The sequence below is a fragment of the Manis javanica genome, chromosome 1 (assembly GCF_040802235.1).
Source record: "Manis javanica isolate MJ-LG chromosome 1, MJ_LKY, whole genome shotgun sequence".
Taxonomy (NCBI): domain Eukaryota; kingdom Metazoa; phylum Chordata; class Mammalia; order Pholidota; family Manidae; genus Manis; species Manis javanica.
In genome coordinates, this window is record NC_133156.1 from 167050180 (window position 1) to 167076070 (window position 25891).

At 41.5% G+C, this 25891-nt stretch overlaps 1 protein-coding gene and 1 pseudogene across 1 annotated transcript in view; one reads left to right on the forward strand and one right to left on the reverse strand.

The window, feature by feature from the left end:
- Nucleotides 1–25891, forward strand: part of LOC108401295 (girdin-like) — a 95626-nt gene that overhangs the window by 31222 nt on the left and 38513 nt on the right. Inside the window, 2 exon segments of the mRNA XM_073240992.1 lie at nt 19–159; nt 6488–6645. Coding sequence (XP_073097093.1) covers nt 19–159; nt 6488–6645 — 299 coding nt within the window.
- LOC118969073 (sushi repeat-containing protein SRPX pseudogene) lies at nt 2209–3360 on the reverse strand (annotated as a pseudogene).

Genomic DNA, 25891 nt, shown 5'->3' on the forward strand with positions numbered 1-25891 from the left:
TGGTTTGCCTTCCTAAAGGTCATCAATAATCAGGACAATGTGTTTAATCTTCAGTGGATGGAAGAGACTGATATGTCTCAGGAGGAACTAGAACCACTCTTGAAAAATATGGCATTTCATCTCAAAAGACTTATAGATGAAAGAGATGAACATTCAGAGGTTTGTGGATTTCTTTCAGTATATTATAAAAGTTGCTTTCCAAAAAAGAAAAAAGTAGCTTCAGAGAGTTTTTAGAATTGATACTCTGTTCCTTAGGGGCAGTAATAAAGTACTGTATATCTTTTTTTGTGCAACACAGGAGCTAATCATAATGCCCCCTTTCTTTTTCCCCCCCCCTGATCTCTTCCTTCCCACCCAGTCCCTTTCCCTTTGGTAACTGTTAGTCCATTCTTGGGTTCTGTGATTCTGTGATTCTGCTGCAATTTTGTTCCTTCAGTTTTTTCTTTGTTCTTATACTTCACATAAGAGTGAAATCATTTGGTACTTGTCTTTCTCCACCTGGCTTATTTCACTGAGCATAATACCCTCCAGCTCCATCCATATTGTTGCAAATGGTAGGATTTGTTTTCTTCTTATGGCTGAATAATATTCCATTATATACCACCTCTTCTTTATCCATTCATCTACTGATGGACACTTAGGTTGCTTCCATTTCTTGGCTATTGTAAATAGTGCTGCGATAAACATAGGGGTGCATATGTCTTTTTCAAACTGGGCCGCTGCATTCTTAGGGTAAATTCCTAGAAGTGGAATTCCTGGGACAAATGGTATTTCTATTTTGAGCATTTTGAGGAACCTCCATACTGCTTTCCACAATCGTTGAACTAGTTTACATTCCCAGAGAGTACTTTCCTTTTTAAGGAGAACAAAATTACACAGATTTTTTTGCCTGCACACTCTGAAAGCAGCTTATAATTTTTAGAGGAGTCTAGACTTTGTGGCAAATGATGGTGAGTAATGTTTTCTTAATAGCTGACCAGAGTACTCTGCCTTTCAGGAGAATGTGTCGCTTTGATCAGATGTTCTGTTTACATGGGAGAGGCAGTTTTGAACTTATTTATAGAAAATTTTATCACTCGTGGGACTAATAAAAGACTACATCAAAGAAATTCCTAACAATTTTTATTTTCTGAACCAAAACTCTGTGTTGCTATACAGTGTATTTATTTCTGATAAGAATTTTCAGTTTTATTTGGACATTAAAAGAGAAAAAGTATAGGAAATAAGTAAATATTTTAGAGCAACAACTAAATTTAAAAAAAAACTAAGACATTGAGACTGAAGAAAGAAAACAGTGAACTAAAAAGTATCCTGAATATATGTCAAACTTATTCTGAGGTACTCAGGTCATTTCATTTTCAATCTGAATTTTGAATCATATTTACTGTATGTGTGTATATATATATATATATATATACTGAATATACTGTATAGTCTTTTAATATTAGTGCATTTTACTGCTTTATCAATTCTCTAGAACATTCTTCTATTTTTATTTCAGGGTATTAAAAGTATTTTGATAAGGTGTCCTCCAACTTCTGAGGAATTATTTCCAAAAATCTATACTTTAGTTTCATGTAACTGGTGGATATGTATAAATTGACCTCACATGAAATGATTAATATGGGGTGAAGGAAGACATTATTTTTGGAGAAATGTGAAAAAAATACTTGTCATTACATGATCTGTGTCAAAATATAAAAACATAGAGTGATGAAAAATCTTTTAAAATCTATTATCTTGACTGATTAAGGAACATTTTAAATGAATTTGTTTTTCTAACAAGAAAAAAGAAGTCACATTCTCATATCACGTATCTGGAAAGCTTGTTTAAACCCAGTTTTCTGGGGTAAAATTTTTTCAATTCGGGTTGCCAGTGGACTAATTAGAAAAGATAATTTAAGATAATTGTGAAAAACATTAGACAAATGTAAATATAATTCTTTATCATTCTTTTGGATTCAATCAAGCTGTTTAGATTTTTCCTTTAAGTTTTTTTGACTTTTTTCTCCGAAATATTTCATTAATAAAAATTTTATGTAAAAAGCAACATAGAAAAAAGTTATATATGTCACACTGATAACACCAGCAAAGATGGAATAAGGAAAGAAAGAGTAACTACCATATTTATATCATTTTTGGGAACACTTCAAAGTACGAAAAGCATTATGCTAATTTTTAAGTACAAAGAAGGCTTATAAAATAGACTTAAAACTTATCAATAAAAATCTGCATATCAAAGATTTTCAAGGCCTTTCTGTGTGCATAGCACCATGTAGAAAGAAAAGTGGAACTGCCAAGTGTTAGAAATAGGGTGTTACAGATTTGGCCCATTTCAGCTTGTAGGACCACCTCCTCTTTCTCAAGGGGAAAGCCTCAGTCAAGTTGAAGAGAGTCATAGGGTTCACCAGAGAGACCTTATGCTCCTTGTCTGTGCCATCCTTATCCTCTAGCACCACACTGAAGGAGCAGAGTGGAATTTGCAGTAACAGCTTGAGCTGTAGCACTAGTGCTGGAGGCATAATCTTTGCTCCTGTCCTGCTGACATGCCTACCAGCTCCAGCACTGTGAGGTATCAAAGATCCAGGCCATGCTGTGCTTGCTGTAGCATTCCCAGCTGCAGCCAGAAGTGGTTTCCAGCTATGGGTGTGGACACTGTGAGGACCCTCCTTTTCTGATAAAACTGATCCAGGAGTCAGAAAACTGCTATTCTGACACCCACATTGACATTCATGGCTGTACACGTGGGCTCTGTGCCAGACCAAGCCAGGTTGGACTGACAGACTTGGTCAGGGATACCCTGTAGTTCATAGCCAATAATGGAGAAGGTCTGTAGCAGTAGGACCCACAGGTGGGGTCTGTAATTATGGCTGTTGCTGGGGCACTTTATGTTACCATTCTCTGGAGAGTTGAGTTTCTGCTAGTGTGTCTTCCTTGCAAATACCCTTCTTCTTGGCCCTGTTCTGAACTGTGTACTGAATCTTGAAACTTCAAGTGGTCTCCTTGAAACTTCAAGTCTGGGAGGATGCCTTTCAGAATAACATCAGTTAAAATGTTGTCTGATGTGGTTGTTCCCTCAGGAGTCTCCCTGGACACATGGACTGTCAGTTTATTTGGTTGCATTAGTGGGCATTTGATTCTAGGAGGTTCCATATGAACACAAGAGACTGGTCGACAGCTCCTCCCTATCCATACACATGACTGCTTCCACTTAAATATATTTCAACAAATAAATATTGAAGGTCTACTCCATACTCTATACAAACCTATAATGTGTGTACCCTGGTGAGCAGTAGTTGTCTCACTGGGAGTTAAAATAGGCACCATCTATGCACTTAAGAACCCTACATTTGCAGGCATGGCATGAGTGAGACGTCACTTTTCAGTCAGTATTGGCAACTACAAGCTGCCCACTGGGGATGCTCTCTCTGTTTAGAACAGAGAGCCCTTTTCTTCTGTTCTAATTGATCTTTTGTCTTAATTGTCTCTTCAATCTAGAAAGTATAGTTTGGTCATCCTGTTTTTAATTACTCTTCACTTTTTTATTCTTACTGCTGTAGAACAAGTATCTTTTTAATCATCTCCTTTTATTAAGAACCAAATAGGAGAGCTTAATAAATTTAAGATCTCTTTATTATTGCTGTTTATTTTTTTGCCAAGCTTTGTGTTACAAGTTTATCCAATACTGTCTTATCAATTCTATGCAATAGCCCCATTTTATAGATGAGGATATTCAAACTCAGAGAAGTTAAATAACTTGCCGAGTCTAATTCCAATGCTTGTGTTCCTAACCATTATAATACCTTTGCCTAAATCCACCTTAACCTAAAACATATCTTTGATTATTTTCCTTAATGATGAGTGCTATAAGTAGAATTATTAGGTCACCTGAATTTTGTTCTCAGCCTTGATATATCTTTTTGTGTTCATTCTAATATATTAGTAAGCCCCTGCTTTTTGCAAGATCTTGTACTAAGAGTGCGTTGGAGCAACAAACTAACTTTCAAAAAGAAGCATAGATTGTTACAATCAAATAGGGAAGTTATTTTAATAAAATAATTGACTGTAATAAAATTTTAAAAGTGATAATTACCAAATGAGACATCTATCTAAATACTGTAGGAATTTAAAGAAAGAAGATGTGATTTGCAACTGCTAGTAGAATGTCTAGGGTCAGAAGGATGAGAAGCAACTTATGAAATTAAAGTTATGCTTTAATACCATTTCCTCTCAGATTTTTTTGAAATGTTTGGAAGGAAGCTTTGAGCTCAAGAAACTGTCACTATTAGAAGTCAAAATGCTATGTAATCTTAGTTGAAAATACTTCTGGATACTCTTAATTCTTAGTACCAGGTTTCTTTCTTTTTTTTATTTTTAAAAAAGAGTTTGCTGTCCATAGTTCTTTTGTACTCTGTTGGCATCTGGAAGCTCTCAATAATCTCTATTTCACTACTTAACCAAGTTCAAATGTACTATATGTCTTCAGTACTTCTCTTGAGTTTTCCATTTTGTGAGTCATTTAGTTAAGTAATTATGAACAACTCTTTTTGTGCCCACTACTATGCTGGATAAGGACATTTGCCAGGAACTGAGCAAGATTTCCACTAAAATAATTGATGGGCATTACAAAGAACATAATTGAAAATGGATGTCGTGATCTGTATCAGTGCTGTGTAGTTTTTTGTTTTTGTTTTTCTTATAGAGTTCTTTATCATCTTGGAGCAAGAATAGAAAAACTAATGATAGAAAAATAACATAGTGTTTTAGTCAAACTTTAATTTTAATTCCTGTTAACTACCATTAGATATGTGACTTTGGTTATTTAATCTATATGAACCTCAGTTTCTTTATATGTACAGACATAATATCTCAATTGCAGACTATAATACTGAATGAGCTCTTATAGGAAAATCCCCTAGCTAAAAGTTCTCTAAATATTCATTCCCTTTTATTTGTTCCCCAATGTGATTCAGTCAAAGAATGGAATGATAGTATTAAATTCAAAAGTAAGGGAGATACTTAGGGGCTAAATTGTAGTTTCAGGCTAAGTAGGAACTCTAGAGTAAAAGAATAATCTTTTTGAGTGGGTAAAAAGCAGGGAATTGAGTGATTAAAGGTTTAGGATAGATACATTGACTTGGGAGTAATCCTAGTAGGAAACATGGCACAAAAGGGGAATGGTTCTCTCATGGAGAAACCTCTATTTATTGAATAGCGAGTGGATGTGGAGTTGTAGAGAGAAAAGGGACTGGGAAGCCGCACTCTGTGGTTTATTAGTAGGCATACTGGAATCTGTAAAAGCAATAGTTGGACAGACCTTGATTCAGGTGCTGAAAAAAAAAATCCAAAGGATAAAGAAATGGATTGTGATGACTGGTTAAAAAAAGAAGAAAAGTAATGATTCAGTGAGGGCATTATAAGACTTGGTGATGAGAAACAAAGTGAGGATTGTGATTTCATGGCCCCAAGGTGGTATTCCCACCCATTCTGGAGCAGGACAGTTGAAGTTGCTGTTGAAGACAATTTCTGTTTGCCTGCGAAGTTTGAAAGAAAACCTGAGAAGTTAGTTTAGAATAAAGAGAGTTTTCAAAAAGAGGAAAATTAGAGGAGAATATGATTGAATGAAGTACATGTAGGTTAAATAGCCCTTTAAAGTTCAGGTCTAGGATAAGTAGAAGGAGATTGGTGTCCCATAGAGGGTCTTTAGACAAAGAAAGAAAAGTAGCACTGACATGGGAAGCAGATTGGACCAGTACTGTAAGAGGAGAGCATAGGATATGGAGTCAAGAGACTGGCCTAGAGTCTTGGCATTGCTTGCTACTAGCTTGTGTGATCATAAGCAAATCAATTTCTGTGACTCACTTAACTTACTTGCAGAATTAAGAAATTGAACTAAACTTCTGAGGTCTTATTAGGTCCCTGTCAGGCCCCTGTTAGGTCAGTTCTAGAGCATTGTCCAGTTCTGCAGTGATGGTAAGATTGTATTTCTGCTCTGTGCAGTACGGTAACCACTTGTTATATATGGCCATTATTCACTTGAAAGGTGGCTAGTATGACAAGGAAGGAACCTTGTTTTTAACTTGAGAACATTTTAATTAAATAGCTACTTGTGCTATTGGCTACAATATTGGCCAGGACAGTTGTAGACCTATCACTCTTGGGTTAATTTTTTTTCTATGTCATTTTCCTATGCCTTTCCAACATTGCTATCGGAATAGTTACTTTTATCACAATTGATTTCTTAAAAGAACTAGGAAGGAAAGAAATAGTAGGTTGTCTTCTAGTATTGTCAACTAAATAGCTTATCCATGAACTGTTGAGTGAAACTTTTAAAAATGAGACCTACATATCACAAAGTTAAGATATTTTTTGACCAATAAGTTGTTTTTCATATTGTAGTACAGTACTACATGCAGTGAATCATGTTGATGTTCTCATAACCTCGAATACTAAAAGTGAATCTGTGTTTATTTCTGTATTTCCTTAGACTATCATAGAACTCTCTGAAGAGCAAGATGGTCTTTACTTTCTACCCCATGCCTCTTCATTTGCACAGTCACCCTGTGGTTCTCCAGGCATGAAGCAAACGGAAAGTCGACAACTGGCAGATGCTAAATCCAAGATAAGAAGGCTTAGGGAGGAATTGTAAGTTGCTGATTTTCAAGTTTCATTGAATTTATATGGTCACAGAGTTGAGCTAAGTAATGTTTATAGACCTATGGCATATACAGCAATGGTTCCTTCCCATTAACTAGCCTGTGTCAGAGTTTTACTAGTATTTGTCAAAATGAGAAAAATAAGGAAACTGGCATAAGGATTCCTAATGCTTAATCTTACCAGTCTAAAGTATGTCCTTTATTCTGGATTTTTGTCCTTCCTGTCTTTCTAGTTTTAAAATATCCTTTCATTTATAAAATAATGTTCCTCCTTGGCATTTTGGGGTCTTCTTAATTCTTTTTATTTTAACATCCCTTGAAATCCAAAATACTAGCATCCACCAAATCAGATCAACAAGTCTAGCTCTTAAAATTAATGTTATAAAAGACTGAATTGTTAGCATAAAGTATTACAAAAAATTATATTGTGTCTGTATTCTCTGCACTGAGTAACGGAAATGCTTGAGTCATGTACTTAGAAATGGTAAATACTCAGATTGGTTAGTGCTCATGAAATTATATTTATTTAATCTTCAAAGATCATTATAGAAAAGTCAGTATAAATGTCACATAAGCATTCCTTGGTGAAGAAAATGTCGAGGCATACCTCATTCTATTGTTCTTTAATTGCGTACTTGGCTTTACTGCGCTCACAGATACTGCTTTCTTTACAAATTGAAGGTTTGTGGCAATCCTGTGTCAAGTAAGTCTATCGGTGCCATTTTCCAAAAGCATTTGCTCACTTCATGTTTGTGTCACATTTTGGAAATTCTCACAATATTTCAACTTTTTCATTATTGTTAAGTTCGTTACAGTGATCTGTGATCGCTGATCTTTAAGGCTACTGTAATTGTTTTGGGGTATCACAAACACACCCCAAAGTTAATCCATAAGTGTTGTGCATGTTCTGATTGCTCTAACAACCAGCCATTCCCGTCTCTCTCCATGTTCTCGGGCCTCCCCATTCCCCGAGACACAACAATATTGAAATTAGGCCAGTTAATGACCCTACGATGGGCTCTAAAGTGTCCAAGTGAAAGGAAGAGTTGCACATCTCCCACTTTAAATCAAAAGGTAGAAATGGTTAAGCTTAGCGAGGAAGGCACATCAACAACCGAGGCAGGCTGAAAGCTAGGCCTCTGGCGCCAGTTAGCCAGGTTGTGAACGCAAAGGAAGAGTTCTTGAAGGATATTAAAAGCGCTACTCTGGTTAACCCATGGGTGAAAAGAAAGTGGAGCAGCCTTACTGCTGATCTGGAGAAATGTTTAGTGGTCTGGATAGAAGACCAAACCAGCCACCACATTCCTTAAAGCCAAAGCCTCATCCAGAGAAAGGCCCTAACTATCTTCAGTTCTATAAAGGCCGACAGAGGTAAGGAAGGGGCAGAAGAAAAGTTTGAAGCTAGCAGAGGTTGGTTCTTAAGGTTTTAAGAAGGAAGCTGTCTCCAAAACACATCTAGGTGCAGGTGAAGCAGCAAGTGCTGGTGCAGAAGCTGCAACAAGTTATCCAGAAGATCTGGCTAAGGCAACTCTTGAAGGTGCTGCACTGAGCAGTGGATTTTCTATGTAAACAAAACAGCCTTGTATCAGAAGAGCTTGCCACCTGGGACTTCCATACCTAGAAAGGAGAAGTCAAAGCCTGCCTTCAAAGCTTCAAAGGACAGGCTGGCTCTCTTGTTAGGGGGTAATGCAGCTGGTGACTTGAAGTTCAAGCCAGTGTTCATTGACCATTCTGAAACCCTAGGGCCCTTAAGAATTATGCTAAGTCTACTCTACCTGTTCTCCATATACGGAACAACAAAGCCTGGATGACAGCGTATCTGTTTATGTCAGGCTCATTGTTGAGACTGACCGCTCAGAAAAAAGATTCCTTTCAAAACATTACTGCTCATTGGCAACGCACCTGCTCACCCAACAGCTCTGCTGGAGATGTGCAACAAGAGTAATGTGTTTGCATGTCTGCTTACACAACAACCATTCTGCAGCCCATGGATCAAGGAGTAATTCTGACTTGCAAGTCTTATTATTTAAGAAATACATTTCATAAGGCTATAGCTGCCATAGATAGATTCCTTTGATGGATCTGGCCAAAGTAAACTGAAAACCTGGAAAGTAGTCACTATTTTAGATGCCATTAAGAACATTTGTGATTCGTGGAGAGAGCTCAAAATGTCAATATTAACAGACTTTGGAAGAAGTTAATTCCAGCCTTCGTGGATGACTTTGAGGGGTTCAAGACTCTGAGGAGGAAGTAACTGCAGATGTCACAAAAATAGAAAGAGAACTAGAATTACAAGTGGAGCCAGGAAATGTGACTGAATGGCTGCAACCTCATGGTAAAACTTGAATGGATGAGGATTTCCGTCTTGTGGATGAGCAAAGAAAGTGGTTTCTTGAGATGCTATCCATTCCTGCTGAAGATGCTGTGAAGATTGTTGAAATGACAACAAACGGTTTAGACTACGACATAAACTGAGTTGATAAAGCAGCAGCGGAGTTTGAGAGGACTGACTCCAGCTTCGAGAGATGTTCCACGGTGGGTGAAATGCTATCAAACAGCATAACACGCTCCAGAGAAACCAGCCACGAAAGGAAGAGTCTGTCAGTGTGGACAACTTCATTGTTGTTTTAAGAAGTTGCCCCAGCCAGCCCAACCTTCAGCAAGCACCACCCTGAGCAGTCAGCAGCCAGCACCATGGAGGCAAGAGACTCCACCAGCAAAAAGATGATAACTTGCTGAAAACTCGGGTGATGGTTAGCATTTTTTAGCAATAAGTATTTTAAAGTTAACATATGTATATATTTTTAGACATAATGCTATTGCACACTTTTAACTACATTGTAGTGTAAACCTGACTTTTACATGCATTGGGAAAGCAAGAAATTCATTTGACTTGCCTTTTTGTGATATTCACTTTATTGTGATATTTGCTTAATTGGGGTGGTTTGGAACCCCAGACCACCCCAAATAAAATTGAGAGTCTCATATGCTGGTGGAAAAATGTAAATGAGGATTTTAAGTGAGTAAATAAATGTGCCAGATATAACAGGTATTCCCAGTAACTAACATTTTTTCCAAATGCCATATTTGTTATTCTTTGAAAATGCATTCCTTCATGGATTTCTTCTATTAACATTAGTTTTATGTATTTTTCTTGGGACAGATCTTTAAAAGTGATAAGGTATGGGAATCATGGTAGGTAAAAATAGTTCAGGTTGCCTTATACCTAATGGAAATAAATAATTGTAATGAGAACATGCAATGGATAGCATAATTACTTATGGGTAGTACATTGTAATATAATTGCTTTTGATTTATTAATATACAGAATAAAAGAATAATTTATTAATTGGATGGAAGAATACATAATTCCTTATAAATTTCACCATTTGCATTAGTTAACATCAAAAACTTCATTTTTTTCTTCTCTTTTTTATTGAAACATAGTTGACATACAGTATTATATTGTTTTCAATTATACAACACAGTGATTCAACAGTTACTCACATTGTTAAATCCTCACCCCAACTAATGCAGTTACTATCTGTCAACATAGAAAGATTTTACAGAATCATTGACTGTATTCTCCATGGTGCACTTCATCCCTGCAACCAACTTACATTATGATTTAGATTTTGTGCCTCATTATCTCTTTTACCTACCGGTCCTAACCCCGCCCCCATGGTAATTACCAGTCACTTCTCAGTTATCAAAGACTTTCTTTAATAATTTTCTCTGCTTCCTTGTATCTCATGCATTCAGAGTTTTTCTTTCACACAAATTATGTATTTTTTAAATAGATTTATTGAGATATAATGCACAAATCAGAAAATTCATGTTTCTAATGTATACAATTCAGTGATTTTTATGTAATTCATTGAGCTGGGCAACCATCACATACCATCTAATATCAAGTAATTTTTAACACCACACAAATAAACTGCATACTCATTAGCAGCCGTTCCCTGTCCCTTTTGCCCAAGGCTCTTGGGAACCATTAATCGACTTTCTAGTCCATGAATTTGCCTATTCCGGACATTTCATATAAATGAAATTATATATTATGTGGCCTTTTGTTACTGGCTTCTTTCACTTAGCATAATGTTGTCAAGGTTCGTCCTCATTCTAGTATGTTTCAGTACTTCATTCATTTTTATGGCTGAATAATATTCCATTACATGGATATATCATATTTTAGTTATCCATTTATGAGTTCTACATTTGGATTGTTTCTCCTTTTTGGCTTTATAAAACAATGTTACTATGATCATTCATATCCAAGTCTGTATGTGGGCATTTGTTTTCATTTATTTTGGTGGCTGTATACCAAGAAGGAGAAATGCTGTGTTATATGGTAGCTCTATGTTTAGCCTTTTGAGGAACTGTCAGACTGTCTGCACTATTTTACATTTGCACCAGCAATGTCTGAGGGCCTTGGTTTTTCCGTATCCTCACCAATACTAATTATTATATTCCTTTTTGGTTACAGCCATGCTAGTAAGTGTGAAGTGATACCTCACTGTGGTTTTGACTTGCATTTCCCTGACGGCTAATGATGTGGAGCATCTTTTCCTGTGCTTATTGGTCATATGTGTGTCATCTTTGGAGAAATGTTTATTCAGTTCCTTTGCCCATTTTTAAATTGACTTTTGAGATAAACTTTTAATCAGTGAAGTTACATGAAACTGGAGTTATGTAAGAAGTCCATGTAGCCTGCAGTTGAAACCTAAAGAACTGTTGGTCATTTCTGACTTGGTAGCAAAAAGGGAGGGTGTAAAGAAGTTTTCATAGAGATAGTCACATTTCAGCTTTATTAGACATTAACTATGTTGAAAAAGCTTATTTGGGTGTTGTGAGCAGAAGGTGAAGTTGAAGAATTTCAATACAATTTAAGGAGGGCAATGGCAAGAAGTGAAGTTGAAAATGATGGAGTGAATACCAATGGAATATTATTCAGCCATAAAAAGAAAAGAAATTGTACTATTTGCAACAACATGGATGGAGCTCGAGGGTATTTTTCTCAGTGAAATAAGCCAGGCAGAGAAAGACAAGTATCAAATGATTTCACTCATCTGTGGAGTATAACAATAAAACAAAACTGAAGGAACAAAACAGCAGCAGACTCACAGACTCCAAGAAGGGACTAGCAGTTACCAAAGGGAAGGGGTTGGGGTGGAGAGAGTGGGAGAAGGGGATTAAGGGGCATTATGATTAACACACATAATGTAGTCGGGGGCACGGGGAAGGCAGTATAGCCAGAGAAGACAAGTAATGACTCTATAGCATCTTACTATGCTGATAGACAGTGACTGCAATGGGGTCAGGGCAGGGGGACTTGATAATATGGGTGAATGTTGAAACCACAATGTTATTCATGTGAAACCTTCATAAGATTGTGTATCAATGATACATTAATTAAAAAAGAGGTAGGAAGGGAAGGAAAGGAAGGAAATGATGGAGGGAATACATTGAGGGTCATATATGTAGTACTCAGAAGTTCAAACTTTAAATAGCAGGGACCAATTGAAGATTTTTTGTGTAGGAGTATAATATGATCCGATTTGTGTTTTACTAAAAACATACTAGTCTTAATAACTGACTCTTAGTGAATTTTTAGACTAAAAAATTCTGTTGACAATGTGAAGCTCGACTGAAGGGCAGTCCAGGCATATAGTGTGGGTCTGATGCAAAGCTGTAACAGTGAAGTTATAGAGGAGGTAAGGGAGAAGGCAGGATCTTAGGTATAATTCCTGGTTTCTTACAATTGGTTTCTGTTGGGATGGTGATGCCATTTACTCAGATGGGGAACATAAGAGGGAAGAAGAATATTAAGGTAAAAGACAAATTTAGTTTTTGACATTTTCAGTTTGAGGTACCTTTGATATATCTCCATGGAGATGATCCCTGGATGATTAGTTCAAATTCAGAATAGAGAGTTGGAATTATTAAGATATACCTGATGCAGAATAAAAGCAGCATTGTACATAGGAGTTGAACCTTGGGAGTGGTATGACTGCCCGAGAAGACTGTGATCTGAAGAACACAATATAAAGGTGTTTAAGTGGTTAAGGGCAGACTTCACCATTTTTTAGCCACATTACTGTGTTTCTTCACACATATTATTCAACCATATTATAGATGTATTCATACATATGCATTACTCTATCTCTTCATAAAAATGAAACTTCTAATATGTACCCTGGAGAGAGGCTGCCTGTAGCCTATGATCAAGTGCATGAACTTGAGAGGCATTCTGCCTGAGTGGGAATCCTGGCCCACCACTTAACTGAGTGACTACGGCCAAGTTACTTAATCTCTCTAAGATCAGTTTCTGTCCCGACCTGCAGGACTATCAATGGGGGTCGACGACCTGGAGGAGGGAATTGGGAAAAAAAAAAATGGGGCAAGGGACACAAAGAACGACCAGCAAGACAGGATGTCTGATCAAGCTGGCACAGTTTATAGTTTGTGTATTGTTTATACAGGTTAGCAAGTAAGGGGTGGGTCAGGAGATAATTGGACCTTAGGTGGCGCCCGCGGGGAGGTGTAGAGGGGTGATTGGGTCTTGGTTGGCGCCAGTGGGAACGGAGGACCCGGAAGTGAAGCGGGGAGTTTGCCATTTTGGGGGTGGGGGCCCTTGGGAGGGAGGTTTTAAGGGAGGGGCTTTCCCCTGGGGCAGAGGGTGTTTCTTGATTAACAAAGGACAGAAAAAGCACATGTTGCAAGGTAACCTAGCCACTAGCTCTAACGTAGGAGTTCACTAAATGCATTTCTTAGTAATAGGGGAAAACTTGTTTCTAACGTGTGGATGGATTCATTGTTGCTGACTTTACAGGAAAGACTTTACTCAAACGTTGCTGTTGTCTTAAGGCTTTTGTGACCGAGTCTGCCTAAAGGCCCACAGGTTTGCTCCCAACGTTTCCTAGCCTATTAAGTAGGAATAATAATTGTGCCTATTGTAAGGTTGTTGTGTGAGGTAAATTGTCAAGTGAACAGTGTCTAGTACATTAGTGCTCAATAAATGTAAGCTGCTATCACTGCTACTGTTTCTTTAGAGGGCGCTTGTGAGGATTAAGTGCTTGGCAAAGTGAAAAGTGCTTAACCAAAGTGGTTGGTACAGATAATTCGAGTTTGATAATTTTGGCCAAAAGATGGGCACAAAACATGAAATCAGTGAAAGGGCTAGAGTTAATGTGTAGAGGAGTAGAGACACCTGAGTGTGGAGTCAGGAAGTCAAAGGAGAGTGTTTTAAGGAAAAGAATGGAGTTGATTATATTAAATTCTGCTAAAAGATCCAAAAATAATCCATTGGATTTGGCAGTAAGGAAGTGATCAGCTCTTGAAAAACAGTGTCAGTGGGGAAGTGTGGATGAAAGCCTCATTGCTATAGATAGTCAAATGAGTGCAGAAAGAAATGATTATTGAGGCTGGAAATCCTGGATAAGTCTTGGAAAAATTATTTAAATTAATATTCCACATAAACCTAATTGAATTTCAGATGGATTAAAGAGCTAAATGTAAAAAATTAAATAATGATGAAAGAACCAAAAAAAATATGGAAATATATATATATATATATATATATATATATATATATATATATATATATATATATATATATATATTTGTCCTCTAGGTAGGGGATATCTTTTCACAAAGCAAAAGAATTGGTTGCTCTTTTTTTTTTTGATATACAGTCTTATATTAGCTTCAGGTATACACTACAGTGGTTCAACAGTTACCCATATTAAATCCTCACCCACACTAGTACAGCTACTATCTGTCAACATAGGAAGATGTTACAGAATCATTGGCTATATTCTCCATGTTGTATTAATATCCCCAGGACCAACTTACATTATGATTGAGAGTTTTTGTGCTGCTTTATCCCCCTCACACTCCCCACCCACCCACTCCAATGCCACCCCCATAGTAAACACCAGTCCCTTCTCAGTGTCTATGACACTACTGCTGTTTTGTTCATTCTGTGCTTTGTATTTATATTCCACAAATAAGTGAAATCGTATGGTATTTGTCTTTCTCCATCCAGTTTATTTCACTGAGCATAATACTCTATAGCTCCATCCATGTTGTTGCAAATGGGAAGATTACTTTTCTTTTTATGGCTGAATAATATTCCATTGTGTATATGTACCACGTACTCTTTATCCATTCATCTGTTGATGAATACTTAGGTTGCTTCCATATCTTGGCCATTGTAAATAATACAGCAATAAATGGGTGCATATGTCTTTTTGGATCAAGGATTTTGTTGATTCAAAATTCCTAGGGTAAATTCCTAGATGTGGAATTACTTTGTTGATAGGTGTTTCTATTTCTAATTTTTTGAAGAAACTCCACGCTGCTTTGCACAGTAGCTGCACCAATTGACATTCCCATCAACAGTGTAGGAGGCATCCCATTTCTTCACATCCTCACCAACACTTATTTCTTGTCTTTCGGATAGTGGCCCTTCTGCTGGTGTGAGGTGATACCTCATCGTGGTTTTGATTTACATTTCCCTGATGATTAGTGATGTAAAACATCTTTTCATGTGCCTGTTTGCCATCTGTATTTCTTCTTCTTTGGAGAAATGTCTGTTTTGGTCCTCCACCCATTTTGTAATGAGGTTATGTTTTTTTTGTGTGTTTAGGTGTATGAGCTCTTTATGTATTTTGGATATTAACCCCTTATTAGATAAATCATTTACAGATATATTCTCCCATACTGTAGGTCACTTCTTTCTTCTGCCGATAGTGTCCTTCGCTGTACAGAAGCTTTTTCATCTGATGTAGTTCTGCTTGTTCATTTTCAATTTTGTTTCCCTTGCCTGAAGGGATGTGTCCAGGAAAAAATTGCTTATATTTATGTTCAAGAGATTTTTGCCTTTGTTTTCTTCAAAGAGTATCACAGTTTCATACCTTATATTCAGGTCTTTGATCCATTTTGAATTTACTGTTGTGTATGAAGTTTGGCAGTAATCCAGTTTCATTCTATTGTATGAGGCTGTCTTTCCCCCATTGTATATTCATGGCTCCTTTATGGTATATTAATTGACCGTATATTTGTGGGTTTATATCTGGGCTCTCTATTCTGTTCCACTGGTCTGTGGCTCTGTTCTTGTGCCAGTACCAAATTGTCTTGATTACTGTGGCTTTGTAGTAGAGCTTGAAGTCAGGGAGCGTAATCCCCCCAGCTTTGTTCTTGTTTCTCAGGATTGCTTTGGCTCTTCACTGTCTTTTGTGGTTCCATATGTGTTTTAGAACTAGTTGTTCTAGTTCACTGTAAAATGCTGTTGGTATTTTGATAGGAATTGCATTGAATCTGTAGATTCCTTTGGGCAAGATTGTCATTTTGACTACATTCTTCCTATCTATGAGCACGGGATAGATTTCCACTTATTTGTGTCTTTAATTTCTCTCATGAGTGTTTTAGAGTCTAGGTCTTTCACTTCCTTGGTAAGGTTTATTCCTAGATATTTTATTCTTTTCAATGCAATTATAAATGGAATTGTTTTCCTGATTTCTCTTTTGGCTAGTTCATTGTTAGTATATAGGAGTGTAACAGATTTCTGTCTGTTAATTTTATGTTCTGCAACTTTGCTGAATCCAGTTATTAGTTCTAGTAGTTTTTTCATGGATTCTTTAGGGTTTTCTATTTATAATATGTCATCTGGAAATAGTGACTTTAATTTTGAAATATTTATCAAGATGATTTGTGATCTGTTTCATTTAGCCCTCTTTCTGGTGTCTTAATCTGTTGTTTTGTTTGGAACATAGTTCTCTGTGTCCTCATTTTGTCAGGGTTCTGTGTTTTTTCTTTTGTAGTAGATGGATCTGTTATGCTTCCTGATGTAGAGAGTAAAGGCTTTATAAAGAAGGTGTCTTGTGGTGCCCAGAAGCTCAGGACTCTTTCCTCTCAAGTGCCTACTTGTCCTTTCCTGTGGAGCCCCAGCTGCTTTTGGTGGGCAATGGGTGGGGTTGCCTTCCTGTATGGCTTCTGGCCATGGTTTATCTCAGTCTGCTGAGGCCCAGCAGTTTTCCTCAGCCAGGCCTATGTGATCAGACCAGTGGTTTCTGCTGGGATTGTTGTGGGCAGGGCTGCCCTCCACCTGCCCTGCAGCAATGGTGCGGCTGCTGCCTTAACAGGGTGTGTCGAGTGGTTTCAGGGGTAGTCGTACTATGTCAGGGTGTGGGCAGTGTCAAATCACCTGGTTGTGGAGTGCAGGGGTGCTCAGCAGTGGCTTAGTTGTGTGATTGGAGGGTGTGGGGCATGTAGCAGCTGTGGTGGGGTGCTGCGGTGCTGGGAGGGGTGTAGGTGTGCTGAGTCAGTTAGTCCAGTGGTGGGTGTGTGGGGTTATGCAGGTGAACAGTGGGAGCGAGGTGTGCAGTGGGAGCCCATATCAGCAGTGGAGGCAGCTGGTCATGCTGCCATGGCACACAGCTGCTAGAGCTGCGAGTCCTGTGGGTGCTCTCTAGCAACAGTGGGGCACCATTACCCAGCTTGGCCACCCTTGGGGAGGAAGATACTCTCATATCTGGCTCCTGCAGGCACCTCCCCAGTTGGGCTGAAACAGGGCTGTGAAAGCTGGGAGAGTCTCCCTCTGCCTGCCAGGCAGCAAGGTCCATGGTGCTGGGCTGAGTGGGCTGTCGCATTGGTGGGGTACAGGAAGGCACTTCAGAGTGAGGCCAGCAAAGAGAATGGCATATCTAGGGTTCCCATGTGTGCCCAAGCTGTTGGGCCAAGGGAGTGTTAGGGAGGTGTTGTCCACCTGCCCTTCCTCCTGCAGAGATACCTCCATCCAGCCCTTGCTCCTCTGGCTCCCCTCCCACTGCTGGCAGGTTTTTCAAACTGCTGCCTCTGCTTTTGGGCCTCAGCAGGACAAATGGAGCATGTCTGTCCTCCACAGGTGGCTGGTATCTCATCTCTCAGAGTATTCCAGCTGTCCCTGGTGTCTGCTCCCTCTAATCAGCTGAACACAGTGCAGTGTGGACTCGTGTCCCCAGAGCAGATCTCCAGGGCCAGGTGTGCAGAGTTCCTGGGCACCTGTCCCCTCCCTGCTCTGTTCCTCTTCCTCCTGCCCGTGGGCTGGGACGGGTGAAGGGCTTGGGTCCCACTCCATTGGTGCTCTGCCACTTTACCCTTTTCTGTGTGGTCTTCTCTTCTCCCCCGGGTGTAGATGGTCTGTTCTGCAGTCTTCAGTTCATTTTGGGGTTTAATTGGATTTGCTGTAGTTGCTTCGTGTGTGTGTGTGTGTGTGTGTGTGTGTGTGTAGATGTCTGTCTTGCCTTCCTGCTCCTCCATATTGAGCCTCCCCTCCTGGTTGCTCTATTTTTATAAAAAATATTAAATATATAGACATCCAGAAAGAAACGAGTAAAATTAAAACATTTGAATATTAATCATAAAGATAAACATAGAACTTTCATATGACCTAGATACTGTGCCTAGGTGTGTTCCCTCAGAATTGAAAACAGGGACTCAGAACAGGTATTTGTTATGCCTGTGTTCGTTGCCGCGTTCCTCCCGATAGCCAAAAGGTGGAAACAAGCCAAGTGTCCATGTACAGATGGATTCATAAACAAAATGTGCTATAAGCATATGAGAGAATATTATTCAGCCAAAAAAGGATGAAATTCTCTTATCTGCTACACCATGAATGAGCTCTGAAAACAATTTGCTAAGTCAGATAAGACAGATACAAAGGATAAATATTGTATGATTCCACTTAAATGAATGATCTTTAATAGGTAAATTTAGAGAAGCAGAATGTACTTTAGAGGTAAGGGGTTGGAATGGGAGAGTTATTGCTTAATGGTTTCAAAATTGGGATGATGATGATGTTTTTGGGAATAAATAGTGGTGATAATTTAACAAAATTGTAAATATAATTAATACCCCTGAATCATATATTTGAAATGGTTAAAATTACAATTTTATGTTATATATATAATATATATATTGAAAGGAAAGGATCAACACACAGCAGCAATTCACCGGAGAATTCCGCTTTATTAGGGAAAGGTGCTGGGTTATATAGGAAGGGGCATGAATTGATTGAGGTGTCACTTCTACGGGGCTGTTGGCTGTTGGCTAGGTGCTGGGATTGGGAGGGGGGCGAGAGGTGATTGGGCTTCAGGTGGCGCTGGCGGGAACCAAGGACCCCGAAGAGAAGCTGGAAATTTGCCATCTTACTGGTGGGGGCCCTTCATTCCCCCCTTTCTCCTCTATGGGGTTGGGGACGTTGCTGTCTCTCTGGCTGCTTCCTGCTGAACAGGGGCGGAGAAGGGAGTGAGGGCTTGAGGATTGGGAGGAAAGGGTTGATAGGACTCCCCACAGTAAGGATGAGTAGATGTGGACTTCTTCAGGTTGGAAATCAATGAAGGTTCCCTGTAACCATAGGTTGAGGACCTGTTGATTCCAATGATGCCAAGAGGATATGGGTGTCAGGAGCCAGGCGTGTGCAGCCATTGTTTCCAGGAACAGTTTCCAGCGGAGAGAGGGGTCCATCTCAGCGTGTGGTGAGGAGGTCACGTGAGGGTGAGGGATCTTCTGTGGCCAGAAGCTGATAGTTCCTGAGTAAAAGCTGGTTGAAAGCTTGATTAGAGATTTTTCCGACTTGGGATTTGATGAACTTTATTATACAGGGTAAGAAGAGACAGGCAAGAAGAATGATTATTATGGGGCCTGCAATGGGCCAGAGCCAGGTGAGGAGCGGGTTTGTTAGTATTGTAGAGAATGGGTTGGAATTGGAAGCAGAGTGAAGGCTGGAGGCAAGGTCAGTGAGTTTGGTGATGTCAGTTTCTACAATGCCGGATTTGTTGATGTAATAGCAGCACTCTTCCCGGAGGAAGACGCAGGTGCCGCCCTTCTCGGCTGTAAGCAGATCTAGGGCCTGCCGGTTTTGAAGGGTGACCTTTGCTAGCGAAGTGACCTGTCTTTGGAGAGAGGCTAGGGAATTGGCAGTGGATATCAGGGCTCCCTCAAGTTTGGTGTTGAGATCTCTAACTGCCCATAGAGACTGACCCAAGGCTTCTCCCGAAAACCCTGCTCCAATGGCTGAGGTGATCCAAGAGATACCGACCATGATGGGAAGGAAAGCAGCTCTTTTTGTGCGTGAGGGCAAGGGAGGTTGGAGCTCAAGAAATTCTGCCATGCTGTCAAGTGTAAGCTGTGGGATTAGGATGATGAGAATGCAGGGTGTATCAGAGTTGAGAGGCAGTGAGTTGAAAAGACTGCCATTACACTAAAAGAAGTGTCCTGGTTGTGTGAAAGTCTTAAAGCCGGAGGTAGGGGTGTAGATAGAGAGGCAGTGAAGTGCGCCGGAGGGGGGTGGAGTTGGGCCTACACAGTGGTGGATGGTGAGATTATCTGCGTATTCTGGTTCCCATAGGGGTATGTCTGCCAGGGGGCAGAGGGGTTGTCTTTCTGCATGGAAGGAGTAGTTGGAAATATTAAGGGGCACGGCGGCCAGCAGTGGGCGCTGTAGTGATGCGTACAAGAAACAATTAGCGGTGTTAAGGGTGTGGTAGAGAAAGATGGTGGTGTCCTGAATGAGCTGTAACGAAGAGTAGGAGAAATGGGAAGAGGGGCAGGGATAAGAAGATGAAGAGGCGCCGTCAAGAGTTTGGATAATGACTTTTTCGGAATGTCTGATATCTGATGCAACTTGAGAGATCTGGGAATGAGAGGGAACATACTTTCGAGAGATATGAAGGGTACCGTGGGGGGTCAAGGATCCCCCATAGTAAACTGAGGCTGTGACCCCAGCAGCCCATCGAGAGTCCCAGGGATCTGGGATCGATGAGGAGAATGAGCTGTTGGGATATTTTATGAAACAGTTGGAGGAGTAATACTGTGGATATGGAGAGTTACCCATGTAGTGAATGGCGCAAGACCAGTAGGGACATCCCCCATAGGTGTCTGGCCATTGCCTGCAATAGGCTTGTTTTTGGTCATAGAGGAAGCAGAGGTAGGGAGAATAAAGGTAGCTGCTAGTGAACACTTCGGTGGAGGGAGGAAAGTGGAGGTATAAAGGCTCAGAGCAGCTTTTCAGAGGGCAGTCTGGTGTGGCAATGAGGGCAGTAACTTTTGTTTAATGCTGTGTGTAAGTCTCTCTGAGGCTGGGGTGGTGGAGAAGACAATTGGAATGAGGAAAAAAAGCGAGAGAGCAGTAAAGGAGGAAAAAGTCATGATTCGCGTATGGATGGCAAAGGGGGTGAATGGGATTTTGGAGGAAAGAGGACAGTAAGGTGAGGAGTCTGGAGGGAGGGAGAGTCTGTAAACTTTTGTAGGTTAAGAGATCTTTTAGGTGATGTGGGGACAGAATGGTAAGGGGTGCCCTGAATGTCAGTTTATGAGCTTCTTTCTGCAAGAGCTGTCTAGTGGCTAATGCTCGTAGGCAGGTGGCCCATCCCTGAACTGTGGGGTCTAATTGCTTGGAGAGATAAGCTACTGCGGCAAAGGATGGGCCATAAGATTGGCTTAGGACTCCTAGAGCTTGACTGGACCTCTCATGAATGTATAATGAGAAGGCCTTCGACAAATCAGGAAGATGGAGAGCTGGTGCTTCCACAAGGGCTTGACGGAGCTTAATGAAGGAGTGTTGGGGTGAGGAGGATAATGGTTTTTTAGGGGGGCTCTTGCTGAGGTCGTATAGGGGTCTTGCCAACAGGGAGCAGGGAGAAGTTAGGGATCTATGCTCTAAAATATCTAGCCAGGCCTAGAAAGGAAAGGATTTCTGTCTTGGTTTTGGGAACGGGCAGGTCAGAGAGGAGTCATTTTCTGTCTAAGGTAATGGACTTTCTTTGTTGAGATAGAAGGAATCTGAGGTAAGTGACAGGAGGGGAAGGGATTTGAGCTTTGACGGGGGATACTTGGTAACTTCTGGAAGCTAGAAGGTTAAGTAGGGAGGCAGTGTCAAGTTGAGACTGTTCCCATGAGAGACTGCAGAGTAGAAGATTGTCCATGTATTATAATAAGGTGGACTTGGAGTGATCATGATGAAACTGTTTGAGGTTCTGAGCTAGGACCTGTCTAAAAATATGGGGACTATCTCGGAAGCTTTGTGGCAAAACTGTCCAAGTGAGTTGTTCAGAATGTCTTGTGTATGGGTCCGTCCAGGTGAAGATGAAAAAATCTTGGGAGCAGGGGTCTAGAGGGATAGAAAAATGGGTCCTTGAGATCTAGGACTGAGAAGTGGGATGCTGAGGCAGGGATCTGCGATAAAAGGCTGTATGGATTTGGAACTAAGGGATGGATAGGGACAACGGCTATGTTGATGAGGCAAAGGTCTTGGACAAGGCGTAAAGATCCATTGGTTTTTTTAACAGCTAATATGGGGGTATTAAATGGGGAGTGAGTGGGTCTGAGGTAATTTTTGTTTAAGAGATCTTGAATGATGGGTTGGAGGCCTATGAGGGCTGAAGTGGTTAGGGGGTATTGGGCCTGACAGATATACTGAGAGGGGTCACATAATTTGATAGAGGCAGGGGGACATAGGGGCTTGTAATGTCCCAAACTTTGGGATTTACAGGGTGTATGAGGGCAGAACCGGAGCTTTCATTGGGTAGAGGGGGGTCGTCGGCTATGAGGGCTGTCAGAAAGGGAGTACTGGGGGCTGTGGGAGTGGATATAGTTATGGAAACATGGAGGAGAGAAAGGATGTCCCATCCTAGTAAAGGGATGGGACACTGGGGCATAACCAGGAAGGAGTGGGAGAAAGGTATGGGATTGTCTTGGATTGTACATAAAAGGGGGGGGGGTTTAATGGGAAAATCTGTTTACTTCTTACCCCGTCTATAGGAGTAATGGCTGGCGTGGTAGGGCCCCGGTATTCTCGCAAGACTGAGAAGGTGGCTCCTGTATCTAGGAGGAAGGAGATGGGGCAACCGTCTACTATTAAAGTAACCCTGGGCTCCTGTTTGGTGATGGAAATGGTCGGGCAAGAAGCCCCCGGGCCCCGTCAATCTTCTTCTGCCAGCCCCACTATGGCGGGCTTAGGATGGGGGTTGTTCGTCCAGCCTCCCCTTTGGGTGCTTGGGCAATCAGACCCCCAGTGACCCTATTTGTGGCATCTGGGGCATGGGGTGGTAGGAGATCTGGGGGAAGGGCACGCCCTTGACCAATGTTCCTCTTTTCCTCACTTGAAACAAGCTCCTGGGGAGGGGGCTTGTTTGTAGAGGGGCGCCCAGGTTGTGGTTTTATCAGCTGAGCCAACATTTGGAAATTGGCCTGATCAGCCTTTTGTTTATGGCGTTCTTTCTCCTCCTCCCACTTATGGAAGACTTTAAAGGCCACTGTTAGGATCTCAGTCTGTGGGGTAGCGGGGCCCTGTTCTAACTTTTTGAGTTTAGCTTTAATGTCGGGGTAGCGTTGAGCTAGGAAGTATGTCATGAGCTAGGAAGGACATGTTTTCCTTCAGGTGTTTCTGGGTCTAGGCTGGTATACTGTAATGGGGCTTGAGTGAGTCTGTCTAAGACCTCGGGGGGCGTTTCATCTCTCTTTTGAATTATGTCTTGGAGCTTTTGAAAATTGACTACTTTACGAGCTGCCTTTTTCAGACCTGCTATTAAGCAGGAGGCAAAAATATCTCGAGAGCAGAGACCTACGGTGGTGTTATAATCCCAGTGTGGGTCTTGTTCGGGGATAGCAGTGGGGCTAGGGGAATAGGTGGGGTCAGTCCTGTGGGTTTCGGTAGCGTGCATTTGGGCGAAGTCCCAAACTCGTCTACGCTCTTCAGGGAGGAGAGTATTGACCAGGAGCATGAAAATGTCATGATGCATGAGGCTGTAAGACTGGAGGGTCCATTGAAACTCTCTGATGTATGTCGTGGGATCAGTGGAAAAGGAACCTAGGCATTTCTCTAGTTGGGCTAAATCTCCTAAATGCCTTTGGATCCTGCTACCTCCTGGAGGGGGGCAATAATTTTGGGAGGCTCTAGGGACCAAGTCTGAGGGGGACTGAAGGGTTCTGGCTCAGTCTGTGGGGGAGTGACGCGGTCTAGCTGCGCCTATTCAAGCAAGTCCTGAAGTGTGGAAGGGGGCAAAGAAAATAAAGAAAGATAGAATCAGACCCATGTGTTGCCAGCCTGCAGCCCAGCTGCTTGCCTTTGCTGCTTTAGTTGGGCTTGAACTCATGACTCTGAGGTTAAGAGTCCCATGCTCTACTAACTGAGCTACAGCAGGGCTCCAGTTAATTGCTTATGGAATGCGTAAACAGAATGTTCTTTATTCTCCATTCCTGCCACATCGGCAAGTGGGGGAAGGGCATAGCTAGAAGCAGGGGTGGTGTTTCTACACATCTTCAAGGTCTCCCTATTTTCAGAGTGAGGAGTCTTGGCTCGTCTTTGAGGACAAGATATGTTTTTGTGGACAGATAACTTCCAAGGACTGCACCGGTTGTTCTCTAGCTTGTGCTTCCCATGCTGCGTTCAGACATGGGGGAAGGTGCTTTCCCATTCTCCCTACAAACATGTGAGCAGACAAAGGCGGTCCCTAACAGGGGAGAAATAGGTGATGAGGGCAAAGACGGAGGAGGCCCCTGGGACCTAGTTAAAGGGGGGGCTGAAAGGCTCGGGCTTAATCTGCAGGGGACGAAGGCGGAGGAGGTGAGATGGGGAGGAGATGGTGGGGGAGGAAGGGAGAAGGGCTGTTGTAGGAGAAGAAGGGGAAGGGAGTGAACGGGAGGCTTCTGCGGGGGCAGCGGCTTGCAGGCTAGGAGAACTTGGGAGGGGGCGGGGAGAGGAGGAGGCGGAAAGCTTCGATATAGGGAATCTCCTTCCATTTTCTCAGGCGCTGGCAGTAGTTAAAGAGATTGCGAGTGATGTTAGGATCAAGAGTTCCCCCTGCAGGCCATTGGTTATTGTCTAGGGGGTATGTCGGCCAATCTTGGGAGCAATATTTACGGAGAAGTTTTGGTTTTATATCAGGCGTCAGGGAGAGGGTAGCCAGATGCTTAAGCAGGCATTCAAGAGGTGAACTTTCAGGGAGGGATGAGGAGGCTCCCATGGCTAAAGGACAGAGAAGGAGACAAACAGGGGAAGACGAACGGAGATCCTCGGACTGGAAGCAGACCCCAAGGAGACAAAGGGCGTCCCCGATGATCCTTGGTGGTCTTCGGAAACTCATACACGAGTCGGAATTTCTTAGGAAGTGTGGGTCATCACCCAGACTTCCTAAGAAGGCAGAGTGCCGGAGTCACGAGGTACCTAGCACTAGGAGTTTTCGGCAGACAGAACAGATTTCGGCAGACGGAGCAGAAGGAGGAGGGGGCGGGGAAAGGGAGCGTTCTCATCCGCAAAGGAGTCACTTCGTTTATGGCTGTCGGAGGGGGTGCCTGAGAGTCTGCCACAGCCGTGAAGGCCTGAGGCAGGGATTTATGGCTTTCGGAGGAGGGGCCTGAGGGTCCAGCCGTGAAGGCCTGAGGCGGGGAGAGTTCCCTCCTCATGCCCGAGCGTCAGGGCCTTGCCGGACGATCACGGTCAATGGCACTGCGATAGCTTGGGGAAGAGTGGCCCACTCCCGGGGGAAAACTTACCTAAAGGCCAGAGAGGAGTGGTGAGTGTGATGAGCCAGCGCCAGAAAAAGAGGACAAGGGCAAGCTGCTGGTGGTCTCGGGGGGAAGATGGGGCCCAGTTGGGGTGTCCCATCTCCCGGATTTTGGCACCAATGAAAGGAAAGGATCGACACACAGCAGCAATTCACCGGAGAATTCCGCTTTATTAGGGAAAGGTGCTGGGTTATATAGGAAGGGGCATGAATTGATTGAGGTGTCACTTCTACGGGGCTGGTGGCTGTTGGCTAGGTGCTGGGATTGGGAGGGGAGCGAGAGGTGATTGGGCTTCAGGTGGCGCCGGCGGGAACCGAGAACCCCCCCCCGCCCAAGAGAAGCCAGAAGGTTGCCATCTTACTGGTGGGGGCCCTTCATATATAGCCACAATAAAAAAATTCTTAATTTTTAAAAAGCATTCAACAACAACAACAAAAAAAGCATTCAACAAACTATAAAGAAATATTTGTAAGAAAGATCTTATCAATCACAAAAGTAATAGCTTTTTTTCAGTTAAAAGACTTAAAACAATAGCTTTTTATCAGAAGAAATTTTAGTGGCATAAAAGACAGCACAGTGATTCTTTCTTTGTATTCAAATAAATACAACTTACAACAATATCAGCACTTTTCAGTTGTTAAATTTTGTCACATATAGGCATTTTTATCCTCTGCTGGGTGTATTAG